Raw genomic sequence first — 17,999 nt, 5'->3', positions numbered from 1 at the left:
CAATTAGCTTTTTAATGGGGCTGTCAAAAATAGTGCGTTAACGACGGTAACTAATTTATTTCATTAAAAACATTAATTTTTTAGCCTAATTAACGCATATGCATCATGGCAAGCCACGGCTCTCTGCGCCACAGTGTTGCTCCCCACAGAGTCACACAGAGTTTGATGCGCTTTTATAACTTTATTCTGAACACATCAACAGCAGTGCAATTCCAACGCCATACATTGTATGTAACTCCAACTCCAAACAAACACGTCTCTAGTCCATTCTCTAGTCTACACTTCCTCATTGTCACTACAGGGTGTATGAAAAAATAAATAAACAGAAATGTAAAGAAAATGCAAAGAAAAACAATAAGTGGATATTCTTATCAATCACTTTGTAACTCTTGATGAGGAAGTACCATTTGCTGCATTTAAGTATGTTCAGAAATCCCAGAAAATTCACTCAAAACATGTGAATTCAACTTAAATGACGTGGTGTCTTTAAACGCAGCTCCTCATAATAACACAGTTAAAGTCTGATTCAAATATTCGGCCGTTAAAGAAACCAGCGTTAGGTAAATAGATTTTCAAAACATGTGTGCCATCTCTTAACTTGATTTAAATTTATAGTTAATTTGGTGCTGTTAATCCATACAAATATATACAGTATAATCCTGCCCTGTCACTCATCTTTCTTTCAATAAAATACAGTAAAAATGGGCATATTTCAGACATAGTATGACATTGTGATTAATCATGATTAATTAATTAGAAAACCGCGATTAACCTGATGAAACATTTTAATCATTTTGACAGTCCTACTTTTTACATGTTTTTTTATGATGTGCCAATGATTGAACACTGCAAAAAAAAAACTCTTTGAGTGCACCTCAACTTTAAATTTTGACTCCATTGTCAGGTTTTTAGTCAAGAGGTTCGGAGAACATGTCATATACAGTATGTGACCTGCCATCGCAAGTGCACTATACTACTGTGTGCCAGTAGTGTGTAGATGCAGCGCGTACGTACGTGTGCAATTCTTTCTAAACCCATATTGTAGCGTTTGTTCTCTCCCTCTCTGAGCTTCTTCAGGGCCACTCTCACCTCGCCGATGAATTCATTCCGTCCAAGTCGGTCCATGTCACATACACACAGCCTACACAACACACACATAAGCAGAAGTAAATAAAATGGCATAATGTACTGTGAAATGTTGTTGGAAACATTGAGGGGAAAAGGTTTGTGGTTTAGCGGTTTGGAGCTGTACAATATAGACACATTTCCATCAAAGGAGAATAGGAGACAAAGGAGATACTATGCTTTTTTCCCTTCCCTGATGATCAAGAATTACAGTACTTAACACCTAAACATCCCTGTTTAGAACAGTTGTTTCTTTGTGAGGTGGCTGAAATGAGCCACTGGTCACCGCGCCCCCCTCTTCTACTAATCGTAGACGTGAGTTCAGACGTGAGTTAAGTGAGTGAGTGAAGACAGAGAAAAGTGTTTAGTGAGAGCAGCTTCATGCATGCCGCGTGATGAAATAAAACCCCCCAAAAATTTGCCCTGAGCATTAGAGCAGCAGACGGAGCTCCTCTGCACTCCCAGCCAAGGTCTGGAACCCCAACAGGAACTGCTAACAATAGTAAATCAAATCCACTTTGGTCTGATGCACTCTGAGGGTGGGTGCTCATGTAGATATGTGTGATGATCTGTGCACCCAAAAGCGCTGCAGCTCTGCTTTGCTTTTGGTTGAGACATGACAGTGATTATGTCATGTTGTGTAGTCACATGTTAGAAAAAAACAATGGCAGATCTTTGCCCGTGCAGGCGTTCAAGTCACGGGCAAAGAAACTGGGTGTGGGGGCAGTCTTGTGTAAATTAGCATTGTTAGATGATAATCTGCTGAAAATCTGACATGGGCAGATAACATAAAAATGACTTGCTGATGTCATTTCATACTCGATGGTTAGGCAGGCACTCCAGAGACCCAAATATGTGTATACAAGCAATTATAACGTCAGTCCGCTTTAAGTGATAGACTTCAGTTCACTACAGTACAGTTTGGAATGGAACACTGTCTTTTTTGGTTTATGTTTTTGGTTTATTAAAAGACAAGCTTTGCTCAAAAGCCATATTTTTTAATCATTTGTACACTTCCAAAGAGTCTTTTCTCTGTTGACCAATCAACAGACTGTACATTGGTCACCTCTGCCCTTTGGGTACTGTACCAATGTGGTCCATACCAGAATGGAAATGTGCTAGAAAGCAGTCCAATACTGTATATCGCTAAACCTTCAATGGCTACTATCTCAATATTTAGAAATATTTCAGTGAACCCATACAACTTTCTACAATAGAATACCACAGACAACTAATGTTAGGCGAAATATTTGGGATGAGCTCATTATAATTCCATTCAACAAGCTCTTCGTTCTTTCATATTCATCCAAGTATTGTATCTCTTCTTCACATACACAAGCGTACTGTACCTTGCCCTTCACCTCTTCCTGTCCCTTTTTTAGAAGTTTGACAGTATGGCTCCAGAAGCCTCAGAATAACTCTGACTCATGAGTCATCACCATGGCTGTCTGGTGATTTATGCGCCTCAGTTCCGTCACACACACACGTGAATTAGGTGAGGAGGGGGTGATCAAATGAAGGTTGCGGTGAAATGTTTTTCGGGCAAAGTGCCTCCATGAAAATCCTCCATCCGGTTTGTTTGCACCCGCTTCCCCACATTTCCTCTAAAAAGCCAAGCAGATGCTCCTGGAACATGTTCAGCTAAGGATGCCAAATTTGGAGCAAATACGTCGCGATGAAGGGAAGTGATCAAAGATGAATCAAAGATTTGGTTCTTTGCAAAAACAGTTCAATGATGATGACTCACCGCTCTCTTTTTCAATGGACTGCTGCAGTGAGAGCCACCTGTGGCTGTCGTTTCCTTGATTTTATTATCGTTAAAGAAGTGTATTTCCCTCACATTTCCACAACAGGGAGTCTAAAGACACAAAGCTAACAATGAGCCTACCCTTAGACGCAATAACAAACAGTGTTTTTTGCCCAAAAAAATGTGTCCCTTCAACACATACAAAAGCAATATTTCATTTTAGAATGTTATACAGAAGAAAACACTATGTACTGTACTTGGAAGCGTTTCTCTGTTCTATAGGACCAATAAACAGAATTGTATACACACAGATAAACAGCTTGGGAACACACCTGTACATTTTGCCACTGGAAAAGGTACAAACATTGAGATAATATGTCCATGGCGAACATGAGCATAGATTGTACCTTGTCATCACTGCGCCATTGTTTCTGACAATAAAAAGCAAAACCCCAAGGCAGTAATTCTACTTTTAGTTTAAGTATTTCCCCGCAAATCCAATATATAGAAGCTAATGTTTCCTTTTCAACTGGGTGAGATTTCCTTCGCCTTCTGCTTTTTTTCTTCTAGTTCTGAAGACTTGAACAAAAGTTCTTTTAAGTTCCACAGAGACATCCTCAAAAAGCAGAAGAATCCAAAGCTCCAAAAGCCACCAACAAATGTCAGTTCTTTGTTAAAAAAAAAAAAGCCGCAACCCAAAATAGAAGCCTCTCTCAACATTCTCTCAACTTTTGATCAAAGTATTTGATCTCCCAATACAGACAATATCAGCACCTGACTGTACCGCTCACCTGAGGCATCTAATCTAGCCAATTTTGGCCCAGGCCTGCATCCAATACTAAATCAAGTCTAACATTTGCCTCTGTCTCCTCATGGCAGAAAACAGTATGAGTCTATTACAAAGTCTGATAGAAGAAATTGAGGAAAGACCAAACACACACACACGCCCAGGCTGTCTTGATCAAAACACCTTTACATCTCTCCTCTGTTAACTGGCAGCCTGATCGCCATTACTCATTCAAATCCAAAAATGAGCCCCCATGAGTCGCCTGCAGTGTGCATGAATGTGCAGTTCATAGACATTTTCTTGTGCAATGAGATGCACAAAAATGGCTGTGAGGGGAACTATTTCAGCTGCACATTATGACTGTCACAGCTGTCTAAAAGGATTTCAAAGGTGCCTCAATGAAGAGGCAGACTGCAGTGACTGATGGAGATAAAAGGACATTTGGATCTAATCTGGAAATCCTGTGGTCTTCACAAAAATACTTTTTGTAAAATATCGCTCTGCTTCATACTGATGTCAAAGGAGAACAATACAGTCATTTCTATCAGTTTTATTCAGTCATTACATAAAGAAAAAAAGAGCTGGCTTTTAGTGGCACTCAGTATGTAAAAATGTGACCAGTATGGCTTCAGTTCCTAATAACTGCTCATCAGAAGTGAGATTTATTCCATTTCTGTCACTTTGTCCGACTTCTCAATTAAGGCCTGTGCCTCTCGGGCGGCACTACTGCATCAATTAAAGCGAACGGCAAATTCGTTAAAATTACATTTATAGTATGTGGCGGGCGCCATGAGGGAATCAACACCTTAGAAAAGGGGCGTTTCCCAAGTGACGCTGGCAAAGGCGCAGCACTCACATTAAGCAGAGCAAACAAACATGAGAGAATGGATGAGACAGGAAGATGTTTACAGTGATTATAGCAAAGATTTAAGTGACGTGTCAATAGTTTTTTAGGAGGAAGAAACATCTGTAGATGAAATAGTGAACTTGCAGAACACACAATTAAGCCGCATTTATTCGAACCACCGATGATGGAACTAGCATGTCTGATGTGGAGGTGTCTGATGACTAAGACATGGAGATGAAGATTGGTCGGCTTGGTAACACAGAATGGTAAGTGTAAATTACCTTGGAGTTGCTTATGCTTCAATTATTATTTTAAATCAGCTTCTTAATGAGCGTAAAGGGGTCTTTAGAGCCTTTTATATTATGTATTTTGGCGCCGTCGCTGGTCCGCCCCCCCACCAACAACATATCGCTGTGAAAGTATGTTTTATTACATGTATAATGCTTTGAATGCTTGTGGCTATAGTGGCATAGTGTTTAGAATACAATATGTAAATAAGACACGACTTACTCTGGTCTGTGGCCACCTTGACCCCATCTCCAAGAGCATTAGGAATAGCATCGTGGCAAAAAGCTTTTATAGCGTACTTTCAAGCCAAATGCTTCTTGTAAAGGTGTCCCTTCGTAGCAGTCTTCAATGAAATGAACATTGCAAAGAACAGAACGCGAGGCGGGGGTCCATTTCTCTCTTGTTCTCTGTACTGGCTTCATTCATTGTAGTCTTAAACCTTTGTCTTTTGGAAAAGAAAACAAACTTACTGTATCACTCGGACACTGTGAACAGCCAGTGGCAACACAACGTTTTGGCATGACTACAATTTTGATGAAAGAGATACCCAGCAAAGTCGATGATCTACCTCTAGAAGGGTTTGTTGACTAGGCATTAGCTGAGAGTTGCGCCTTTACCGACATCACTTGGGAAACGCCTCTTGTCTACAGCGTTCGGTCCATCATGGCGCCCGCCAAGTACAATAAATGTATTTTTTTACGAATTTAACGTCCGCTTTCAAAAATCGAACAACATAGAACATAATTACAAACAATATAGAACATATATAGCCACAGTGCCACAGTCGCAAAATTGCGACAACCAACAATGATGAATTTAACAGGCCATTTCTACAAATATGGTGCCTCATGTAGTTAATACTTTACACCAGCAGATGGCGGGCATCTGTAACGTCAATCTAAGCATCATTTGTGGACGTTTCTATGCAAAGTTGAAGTTATAGACTTTGAGGCCCCTTGTGCATGCAGTAGCGCGTTCTTTCGCCATGACAGTCCACCCGCAGCATACTTGAGCCAATGCTTTGCTAATCGGGGTAGCAGGAGGGGACGTGGTGGGTTGTCAAAACACTGCTAATATAAAAAAACCGAGAAAATAGCGGTATTTGCAATACCATCCGCGGGAGACTCCTCGGCAAAAAATACACTACTAATAGATAGATATGACCTGAGAATACAATGACCTGGATGAATGAGAATATTCACAGTCATAATAGATAGACAGCTAGATACTTATATATCTATCTATGTAATAATAGCAGTAATAATGGCGGTGCTGGCAGCAGTGGTGTTCAAGATCCCGCTGTAAATGACGATGATGATGGCTGGTTTTGCTTGAGAGATGAGGAAGAGACATTTTGTTGAGCCAATATCGTGGAGACAGAGATATGAAAAATTATGAGCCTGGTGATGTCATAATATGCACATTGGACGAGTAAATTTACTCCCATCAAAACTTTGGGTCATACTGATGATTTTTCTAATTTACAGTATGCCTTTATCTCTCCCCATTTTCAAGCTACAACCTTTTGAAATAGTAATGTCAAAACTGAAAAAAACTCTGGCGCCGAAAGGGTTAAGCAAAGTTGATAAATCATGTCAGTGACCTTTTAAAACAAACCAACTGGAACATCCATCCATCCATTTTCTATGCCGCTTATCCTCACTAGGGTTCACACTCACATTCACACCTATGGACAATTTTACAGTCGCCAATTAACCTAACATGCATGTTTTTGGAATGTGGGAGGAAACCGGAGTACTCAGAGAAAACCCGCACACGCACAAGGAGAACATGCAAACTCCACACAGAGATGCCCAAGATTTGAACTCATGTCCCGACCTCCTGACTGTGTGGCCAACTTGCTAACCATGCGGCCCCAACTGGAACAAAATAAAGTAATTAAGTGACATGTCAGCATGTGAAAGTACCAATGACATGCTGGGGACCTCACTCCCCTCCACTTTCTACCAGTCTGTGTTGCAGGTACAGGTGGTCTGTGTTATGGTGCTTCGTGGTTACGTACGTAAAACTTAATTTTGGTCGGTTAACACGAGACTCCGGGTTGGTTAGCATGTTGGCCACACAGTCAGGAGATTGGAAGATCTGGATCAAATCCCAGTTGGACACCTCTCTGTGGAGTTTGCATGTTCTCCCTGTGGGTTCTCTCAGAGTACCCGGCTTCCTCCCACAATCCAAAAACATGCATGCTTAATTAGCGACTAAATTGTCCATTGGTCCATGGTGTGGATGGTTATTTGTCCATATGTGCCCTGCGATTGACTGGCGACCAGTACCCCGCCTCTTGCCCAAAGTCAGCTGGGATTGGCTCCAGCATACCCCCGCGACTCTCATGAGGACAAGTAGCATAGAAAATGGATGGAAACACAAGACTCCCTCAAGAACAAGTTACAGTGCGGGGCGCCGCACCAGAATACATTCTGTGCTCAATATTGGTCGCACTTGTCTCAGTCGCTTGACACTCACGACCAAAACAAAAACAGGCTATTGTCGGCTGAACCGCGGCAAAACAACATCAGCAAACTCAACTCAAAAGTGGCTTCAGATTTGGCTTTTTTTCATTTAATTCTTGCAGTTAGTGTTTTATTGCTGCATTTGATGTCTTTCATGTGTTCTCTATACAGTGTAAGTGACTGAGGAGTCAATTTAGGTGTCACATGTCAGATCTAAAAGCGGTGGATGAGTGGTTAGCATGTTGGCCACACAGTCAGGAGATGTGGGTTCGAATCTCCGCTTGGGCATCTCTGTGTGGAGTTTGCATGTTAATTGAGGTTAACTGGCGACTGTGAGTGTGAATGGTTGTTTGTCTATATGTGCCCTGCGATTGGCTAAAGTCAGCTGGGATAGGCTCCAATCTAGTGAGGATAAGTGGCATACAAAATGTATGGATGGATCCAACGGCAGTCTAAGAAAGGAACTTGTACGTAAACTGAGGATCACCGGTATATTCTGACAGATTACAAGCCATCACAAGGATAGTATAGACAACCCATTTAGGCGGCAGTTGGACCTGCATTGATTACGCCTTCTACAACTCTTCTAGTTAAATCAAACTAATTCCACATGATCTACTCATAAATAATGGTCGCCTTATATACCATCAAAAAGAGATTGGCTGCTTCAAAATACTTGAATTTGAATTCATATTTTCATAATGTCGCTGTTGGATGACAAAAAAAAAGTTAAGTACAACAGTTAAGTATTTTATCATCGTGTTTGGACAAAGAAAATAATGCAAATGCATCTTCAGTAAAAATACCTTTACTGTCAATCATCTGCTCAAAACATTACGTTTGTTACATTACGTCCAAAGTGGTCAGTGCTTGGTTTATTGAAAGAAAATAACCAGTAAATCAGTTGTTGTTTGGACGGTGCTGATTGTCTTTGCTCGTCTCCAATACGAATTTAATGGTGGCAGTGTAGTTTGAAGGTGAAGTATGTGTTCTGGCAGCCGATACATTTGCTAACATATAATATAAATGTTTATAAAATGTTTTTAATTGATTGTTTAGATATATACTTTTAACAGTACAATGAAAAGTCATAAAGTGGAGTTATGAGGCGGTTGAACTAGTGTTGGACTCTGCAGTTTCCAGCCCAGCATGAACCAGTTAATAACCCAGCAGGGTCCACAGTGCACAGAGGGTCCCTGGAGAGTGTTTGGCTCACGTAGCGTGCGGATCAAACAGCACAGCGTTCCTTTGTCGTACGCTAAGCAGAGAGCATCTGAGCAGAATGCAGCAGGGCACAAGCCAGCGAGTAAACATCTCTCTGGGGATGCCCCTCTGTTTCACCACTCGCTGACGCCGCTGCGCTTTGCGTGGAATAATGACAACAAAGTCTGTTTATTGGCGGAGCTACGGCACTGGCATATGAACATATGCAGAGAGAATTGGATCAAACACTATCTCGTATCTCTGTCTGTTTGTCACCTCCTCTCTTTCTACAGATTTGCATTCAATTGTTTACTGTTTCTCACTGGCCTCATTCTTTTCTGCATTGGATCCCCATTCACTCATGCCTCAGTTAAATGGATTTCCTCATTCATGGCTTCCATCATATTCTCTCCATCTTCCTCTGTCATAGCATCCTTACTTTCCCCCTCCACAACCCCTTATCTGTCACTTGTCATCAGTCACGCTGCCCCCCGCCCTGCTCACTTTGTTCATCACCCCTCTCTCTTCACCCCTCGTATGACAGTGGACATGCTCCTCCCCTCCTCCTCCTCCCCTCTTTGGCTACCCAGCGCCACCATGCTGTTCTGTGTCTGTGTCCTTGGATAGAGGTCAGATGGGTTTCCTTCAGTTTGAGGGATCTCTTGCGTGTGGCTGCGTGTGTCTGTGTGACTGACAAGCATTTGAGGGCAGCAAGTAAACGTTTGTCTGCTTTGTTTTGGGCATGTCTTTGTATTTTTTCTGCATCCAAAAGAGGAGCCATACAGTACATGTGCAGGCCGACCACTGATTGCCCTTGACGTCCACACAAGAGGACACACACCTGACTGGGTGCATTAGTGTGTACACTGGAGACGAATGTACTAACCGTGTATGTGTGGACTTGTGTTTCCTCTGGATAAACAAAGTCATCCAGTGCTATTATGAATCCACCGACTGAATGTAGCGTACCCCTGTATGTGTTCACTGATGCAAAGTGTCTGAATCAGCTCACAGGATTACACAAGCTCATTTGGAGTTTTTGGGACAAGATGGCAAAGCTTGACCTCGGTCAGTCTATATGGAGAGAATCTATGCACACCTGAGGAGTGGCAGCAAGTGGAGCATTCGGCTGCCACAATAAATTACCCGGAAAATCCCATCGGAAAGCTTGAGATGGCTGCTGGCAGTTTGTAGGGAATCTCACCCTTCTGCATAAAACCAGTCATTTGTCCGCCTGGGAACACAGCTAATTGCCAGCAAGTCACATTTCAAACTGTGAGCCTACCTGAGTGTTTTGGTGGTCATATCTGCCGCTGTGATTCCATGATACACCAGAGTCTCATTCCAAACAGGGTTTAGTGTGTTCTTCAGGGTCTTTGTGCGTAACTTGTTCGCCTGTAGAAGGAAAGCATAGTGAGTAGAGGAATGTGCCATGGGTGAGGCAGCAAATTAATCAGATCACAGCAGAAAAAGGACAAGGGATTATTAAAAAAAAAAAAACAAGTGTGAGAGAATAATTTATCTCGGTCTCTGCAGAGATCTTGGACATCTGTTGAGTGAGCGTGAGAGGGCATGAGGGCTCCCACACCTCACCTGTCCATCTGTCTCCCTCGCAATGTACTGAGACAGAGCATCAACACCAGCCAGACATCCAAAACAAGCACATGAGTCTCAAACGCAGCAGCCGACACAATCAGAATGAAAATTTAAAGCTTTCCAGAGCTGAAATGCACAAGGGTTGCTAATACCAACCCCATCTCATCGCTCACTGCCTGATTTCCTATGGTTGCCTTCAGGATGTTTTCATCCTGTTGAGGATTTTACTGCTGAGTTTATGTCAATAACACAGCAAAACATCTCTTTTCCCTTGCTATTTTGCTGCTCACTAATTACGCAAATCACTTGAATAACTTTATATTTTCTGATTATCACTAGATGATTAATATTTAAACTCCTTTCTTTACCACAACACACATGGAACATCGTAAACATTGTTGCCATTTCTGAGATTTGTATTGTGTTCTTTATTAACTATACAGGCAAGTTTGAAGTAACATTTGAACAATATCTGTCATATACATTAAAAATAAGATGAACACTGTAATATAAATATGGTGGAACCTCAGTTTTCATAACTAGTACATAAACATGTGAAATTTGTGGGCTTTTTTAACAATTGGCACTGTGCTGTACATTTTACAGTTATCACGGATTTCTAAATTAAGATGTGTTTTCCGTGAAAAAAAACTGCCCATTTAAAAAAAAAAAAGTTTTCTTTTTTTTTTTTTGACCAAAAATCCACAAATTAGAAGGGTGGTGAATTCTGACAGGCGAGTATGCGAGGATCCACCGTACTCTATGAGGATGGACAAAACGACTTGGACACTGCTCAAGTGTTACTGCTTAATGTGATTCTGTACTTTCCAGCGCTTAATCTTCATCTTAAAGCCAAAGATAAGGCAAAGCACATGGCGACTCATCTGATACTGGCTGAACTGCTGATGTCCTAACATCTTGAAAATTTCGTGCAACAGTATTATTCCTGAACATTTTGTTCGTACTCCTTATTTTACGAACTTAAAGGCATTCAAGTTTCCGGCGTTAAGACCTTTAGTACATCCGCCGGTTCATAAAAACCAATAGGGTTCCTGTCCTCCAACCATCCATCTATTTTCTATGCCGCTTATCCTAATTAGGGTTGCAGGGGTATGCTGGAGCCTATCCCAGCTGACTTTGGGCGAGAGGCGTGGTACACCCTGGACTGGTCGCCAGCCAATCGCAGGGCACATATAGACAAACAATAATTCACGCTCACATTCAAACCTACGGACAATTTAGAGTCGCCAATTAACCTATGTTTTTGGAATGTAGGAGGAAACCGGAGTACCCAGAGAAAACCCACGCACGCACAGGGGGAAGATTCAAACTCTACACAGAGATGCCAAGCGAAGATTCAAACCCACATCTTCCAGATCTCCTGACTGTGTGGCCAACATGCTAACCACGGTCACCGTGCGGCTGGGTTCCTGTCCTTTCACTGCATAATAGTCTCAGATTTTGTTAAAAAAGTCACCTGTGGAAAAGAAACATCTGCACCTCGCCTGAATCCTTGTCTTTTTGTGAGAGACTGAACTTAATAAAACCCCTTCTCAGAGACGAATATCAATCCATTCCATCTAGTACAGCCTGTGTAGTTATTCAAACATAGATGTTGTACACAGTGATACTCAATTCCTCAAATTGCTAGCCCTATGACCACTCTGCAGCAAAAAAAAAAGTCAGTGTGCTATTCCATCACATTCTCCTGCTTATGTCTGCGGCGCCAAAGATAAACACCCCATCTTTCATCCCTTCCTCCTCTCAGTCAGCCTGTTGGGAGAGCCTCGGGACCGGATGCTGAACCACCCTGACATCTTCTTTGTCTCTGTCTCTTTTTGTGCTCACATCCAAATGTTCTGTCTGCACGGACCACTTTTTAACCCTAACTCCTCGTTCCATCATTGCTGTACCATCTGTATTCACCATTTCTTGTTGGAGGGTTTTGACTTTGATTTGAAAAAAAGTACATTTTGTAGGGTGTTGCCGATAAAATAGTCCCTCAGTCCTTCTGTTTTACATAGCACCACTTTATGCTATTAAGCATTCTTCCCTGTTCCTTGTGTCTGTGCCTTTGTCACCACCAGTCTTTTAAACTATGTTTCTAAATGTTTTATTCTCATCCCTCCATCTGCCCGTCACATTCTTCTTCCTTTGCCTCCATCTGTCTGCATGCATCCGTCTACTTATTCCACTTTTCTCTCTCGATCACTACTTCCAACAGATGAGGGTGGAACAGGCACTGGCTGTGTTTCCACACATCCTCGACTTGTGGATGTGAAAAAGCGGCCAATCGCATGTGTCATCGTCATTTGGTGCGGCATGCTGAACTGAACTGTATCAACTGGTGGAACTGTGGCTTACATAAATCCTCATGTGTCCACAAGGAAGCAGGGTCGTACTTGAGAGGATGCTTTAAGAACGTATGGTGAAGGATGTGAGGGAAGTAAACTGTGAGGTGGAGAACACATATGCCACTGCTTTCAATGACCTGTCAACTCCATTCTTCACACATGGCACCTCAATGTAGGCATGAGTAGGTGCGTGCCCGTCATCCTCACTTTAGCGTTCGCGCTCCCAACTGTCAAGTTGCATCAACCGCCTGGTGGATATTTAACTAATGACGGGCCACGGGTACTTACCTCCTCATTGACGCATTCTCCGTGTCCCGCCCACCCAGTGCTCTACCCTCATCAATACGCGCCTGTTGACGTGAGCCGTGTAACAATCCTCCCTGTTTCCATGACAACCACCTGCTGCTGTCCTCCTCGTAATGTGCCCCCACCCGCTTTCACTTACTCTCCCCCCTTTCCCCGCTCTCCCTTCTCGCCTCACGTTGTTGGTATTTCAAGGTCAAAGAAGGTCACAGCGATATAGTGAGACGGAGACGGCACGAGAGGTGGAAAGTGCGCACTGAGACTAAGAACAATGGGAGAGCAGACCTACAGGAGGGCTGGGGGACAAAGATGCCCTGGACCTCGTTGTAGTTGGCACTTTATACCTCGCTGGAGTTGCCTCATTCGACCTATCATGGCTCAGCATGCTCCCTCTCGCTTATCATAGTCTCACTTCCTATCCACGTTGAGCCAAAATGGTCGACAACAGGTTGCCAAAAGCACAGGGCTGTGGTTGTGGCATGCCTTATCTTCCCGCCAGCTTGAGCTGGAGACAAAACAAGAACAGTACAGCAGAGCAGAACGTGTTTGTGCTCGATAAAGCCACGTATTGAACGAGGTGCAATAAGCGCAAACCCACCGCAACATTCTCGGCTCGGCGGCTCGAGACGACACGCTAAATTAAGCTGGCTGCCATGTGACGCTTTGGTAGGTGCGTTCTCACCTTTTTGTCAAAGAAGACAGATATGATCTCCAAAAAAAAGGGAAATAACATGTGTCATGTTTTGTGTGTGTGATGTGCAACCACTCATTGGGGATTGGGTGTCTGGTAGCGTGTTATGTTAATAGACACTGAGTTAGAGTTAGGGTTAGAGCAGTGACCTTGCTAGCCCCGGGCAGAAGATGAAGCTTGACGTATGGATCAGCCAGCCCATTGGAGTCCATGGCTTTCAGTCCCTGTGGACACACACACATACAAAGAGAGTGTACTGTACTGTATTGGTAAGTGTGACATCATCATGCCTTCAAATACTACGCACAAACGACAGGGTCAGACATCACAATAGTGCTGGTGGGTATTTCTATTTCGTGCCACTGCTCCTCACTCCCCTGGACTCAATTGTGTTGTCCTCTAGGGACTTATTCAGAAGGATTTACATAATTAAGAACATGTGACAATATGTGATGCTAACGTCCTTGTACCAAACACTTTGCACTTTAGAAGAGGATGAAGATGCACCCATTATTGAGCAGGGGTTCTCAAAGGGTCTCAACTTGAGACCCAAATTGTCCAACGGTCATTCATTCTCAGGCGACTTTTATCTGTTGTTGTTTCCTGTTCTTTTATATAGCCTATGTTGTTGTTTTATACATTAATACAATAAATGATACAGTATGTCCAAAGTGCATTTTAGAGGAATTTATTCAGGAAATGAGGAACATGATAACTGCATGTATACAAATAAGACTACAAATCAGATATTTCAATTGCAACACTGCAATGAGTATATACAAAAGAGAAGGATGACAAAATTATTGCTCAATTTTACTTAAAAAAAAAACAAAAAACAAGTACGACATTGTTTGTACATTACATATTTTAATGTAATTTTTAACAAGCTGTCTAAGACCCACTTTTGGGTCCCGACCCACCAGCTGAGAATCACTGGACTAGAGGACATAAAAGTTATGGTTACCTTTGCCTTGTGAATAGTACAGTGAAGGCAGTTGTTCTCCTGATCAAAGAGCAGGGTGAACTCCAGTGTCCCCAAATAGGCTGAAAGCAACAAAGACATCAGGAATTGCTGGCTGTACTCAGATGCACTCAGCCACACAGAAGCACTCAAAAGCTCTGAGTCACATTAGACGAAGAACAGAACATGGCGCTGCTTAATATGAATTGACCCGTCTTGTTTGATTACGGTTTGGAAAATGAGCAGAAATATAAAGCCTGAGTGTGACTGTTGCAGTTTTGCACAATAAAGCACCTGGGGCACTTATACTGAGACAGGCATACATACACTTTACTTTGAAATTACACTGTGAGTATATGTTGTGATGGTCTAGAAAAGATGACTCTCCATTTTCAAGTTTTCAAGCTGCTTATTTTTCCGCTGCAATGCTCTTTAATTTCCATATAAATGAAAACACATGCAAACTCTTAAGAAACTCACTGTCGTCATCATCAGAGTCAGCTACTTCCTCTCGGTCCCCACTGTTGTCTGCTCGCTTCTCTCCATCTTTGTAGCCTACGCCCATGTCCCCATTGAACGTCTCCTCCTTCAGGATCTTCTTCTCCCGTGGAGGTGGTGGCGTGCAGGGGTAGTCGTGGAAGCGTGGGAAGAAATCTGAGATCTGTGGTATAGGGAGGATGGGGCCCGGGCACACGTTGATAGCAAAGTGCTCCTGCATAGAAATCTTGACGGGCGATGGAGGGGGCAGGGCCGAGGAGTGGGGTGTGGCTGAGGGGGAGGAAGCGGACGAGGAGGGTGTGGAGGAAGAGGAAGGAGGGATGGTCAGGTGGGAGGTGGTCGGCGGCGGTGGTGGTTTGGAGACGCTCATGTGGGCTGTTGAACGGGACTGGAACGAAAAAGACAAAGAAGAGAAATGAAAACGAGCAACAAGAGGCTCGGCCTCAAAGGAGACAAACAAAACAACACACCTTCCGCTCACAAATTTTCACAGTGGGTAAGTTTGTACGACAGCGGCCACTGTTTTGAAATTCACAGCACATCTTCCAAACACCCAAGAGGGGGCGAAAAAAGGCGGAAATATGTTTCAGCTTTTATCCGTTGATGAAATCCTGAGCTCTCAAATGCCAAAATAGAATTTGCCAGAACCTGTGCCACTTCAAGTGTGACTCACACTTTGTGTCAGCGCACCAAGTCTGTGCTTTGAATGAATATTCCAATGTATGACTGTAGATTCACTCTCCAACACTCTCTCTCTTGCACTCAGTGGTGCCTCCCCTCAGCAATATTTACATAATACCGCTCAGAGCAAAGCGAACTGAGTCATTAACATGTTTACCTCTAAATGAAGCGTATTAACTGTTAATGTCCAGACTCCATTAACCAAAGGCCATCGTTTCCTAGTTTCCTCACAGCGATTAAGAGGATGAAGGCAGGTTTTCGTCATGTATTCATCCCTTTAATAAAACCTTACAATTAAAGGTGCTGTCTGCCTGAGTGAGATACTGCACGGGGGGAGCTAAACTTTGTAAACTGTATATTCCGCCCACTTCCTGCTCCGACGCTGATAGCCACACGGCCTTAGATGTGTTTGTTGCCAGGTAAGAATGATATTTGAAGTTTTGCTATTAATGTTAGCTATGATTGAATGTATAGGCTATCATAACCACACAATGACTCCAAATTGTCAGTCACTTCACTGAGACTGCTTGTGTTCATGTGTACACACCATGGAGATTTACGTGAATACCAGACAGTGGTGCTTGAAAGCCATGCATGACAATGCTTGGGTATTTGGGTCAAACAACATTTTTACAAAGTTTAACGTTCAATTGTGGCAAATATAGGCTTTTATTTGTTCAGTCTGTTGTTTTAAACCATTATTGGTATCATATGGTAGCCAGCGGGGTGTTTTAAAAGTACTTTTTTGGTTGAAAAAAGTGTAGTTTGGAGCCAAAGAGGGACAGCACTTCTAACGCATAGTAAAGTAGCTTAAACTAAAGTACTTTAAACTAAACTTCAAAAAGTGCTTGATTTAGTACCAAATATTCCCATGATAATGACATACACAACTGACTGTTGTGACTGTATCATGACCAGTTTTATGTGGGGATGTCTAATGTGCAATATTATCAGCCGATATTGGCATAAAAATGAGCTACAGGATACATCGGTATCTTTTCTTTTGCCTATAATGAGATTAGTGTATGAATGGGCCCTCATCAACCAGACACATTTTAACATCTGTCCAGAGACAACAGATGAAAAATAGCCTTTTGGCTAATTGTGGCGCATTTGCAGCATGCTATTTAATGTAGACTGTCCCTGTCAATTAAACCAATAAAACAAAAAAAAATAAATAAATACACTGCACCGTGCTCCACAGTGCAACAAGCTCCGTATGTCCATGGTCTGGAATTATTTCCAAGTTTCACTTTCGGATTGTAAATATGTAATTTCCAATGACTGTAAAGTGTTACATTTTGCTCTTTGCATGTAATGCGGCTCCACCTGAATAGTAATGCTGACTACTACGAAACAAGCCCTGCTGCACGCGCTTTCCAGCGACTGCAAACAGGAAACAGAAAACCAAAATAAGAGCACAAACCAAGAAAGTACATGAAAACTAAGGACAACCACAACTTAAGTCCAACCAGTCATGCAGAACATAACATAAAGCACTGGTTATGCGAGTGAGGAGTAAGGCGTCTTCCGTCAATACTTCTAATCTAATATCACACCTCAGATTGACTCACTCAAAGTCACAGCCAGTGTTTTGGCACTTTTTCTATGCTTGTATTACATATTGCAGTATTTCTTTTATTTTGCACAAAGTCTTTATTTGTGAAATACATCCAGTAGAAAATGCATAATGTGGTAAAGAAGTGCTGGACAATATCAGTAAGAAAGCCAATATTGAGCGTCTCTAATTTTATTCACATTCAAGGTCACGAGTGAACGGGAGCCTATCCCAGCTGACTTTGGGCGAGAGGCGGGGTACACCCTGGACTGGTCACCAGTCGATCACAGAGCAAATGCAGACATTCACACTCACATTCACACCAATTTTGAATCTCCAATTAACCCAATGAACTCAGAAGTCCAAGCTGGATTTGAACGCAGAACCACCTGGCTGCGAGGCAGACATGCTAAGCACATGCACCACCACCTTGCTTCCCAGTAAGCAAGTAGATACAGAGGAAATTTAAATATTGAATCGTCCTTCATTGTTTCTACTGACCTTATCAGCACTTTATTACAACACTTACTGGTATTCCTTTAAGGAGGCGTGTCAACAGCCTTATGCCTCCTTTCTGATTCCCACTTACAAAAGACATGCTACCTCATCTGCACTTCACCGCACGGAGATTTAAGGACCTAAAAGAGTGTTTAGACTCAACACAGCGGAAAACAACAGAGGTGCAATGTTCCCATAGTGACTCCCAAAGTAACAAAAGGGGAGGTCAAAGTCACTGTCGGGCAGCTATAAACTATAAAATCATCTTGTAATTTGTTTTCATATGGGTCAAGACTATTTTTGAAATGAGAAATGCATGGCCGTTGACAACTATAATGTAACCCACCAGATATTCTTCTGGATTTCCCTGTGCAGTCCAATACAAAAGGTG

The 17,999-nt window shown here is 42.5% G+C and overlaps 1 protein-coding gene across 5 annotated transcripts in view; it reads right to left on the bottom strand.

Moving 5' to 3' along the window:
- Positions 1-17,999, bottom strand: part of doc2d (double C2-like domains, delta) — a 45,650-nt gene that overhangs the window by 25,677 nt on the left and 1,974 nt on the right. For all 5 annotated transcript variants that reach the window (XR_008570794.1, XM_054780483.1, XM_054780485.1 and 2 more), the window contains exons 2-6: positions 14,854-15,259; positions 14,377-14,456; positions 13,562-13,636; positions 9,754-9,863; positions 1,015-1,141 (exon numbers count right to left, since the gene is read on the bottom strand). Coding sequence is in view for 4 of the 5 variants with exons in the window: in XM_054780483.1 (XP_054636458.1) it covers positions 1,015-1,141; positions 9,754-9,863; positions 13,562-13,636; positions 14,377-14,456; positions 14,854-15,241 (780 nt within the window). In the remaining variant the exon portion in view is untranslated. The remainder of the gene's footprint in view (positions 1-1,014; positions 1,142-9,753; positions 9,864-13,561; positions 13,637-14,376; positions 14,457-14,853; positions 15,260-17,999) is intronic.

The sequence above is a fragment of the Dunckerocampus dactyliophorus genome, chromosome 6 (genome assembly GCF_027744805.1).
Source record: "Dunckerocampus dactyliophorus isolate RoL2022-P2 chromosome 6, RoL_Ddac_1.1, whole genome shotgun sequence".
NCBI lineage: Eukaryota > Metazoa > Chordata > Actinopteri > Syngnathiformes > Syngnathidae > Dunckerocampus > Dunckerocampus dactyliophorus.
Note: the sequence above shows the minus strand (reverse complement) of the source record. Positions and strands in the feature narration are given on the sequence as shown.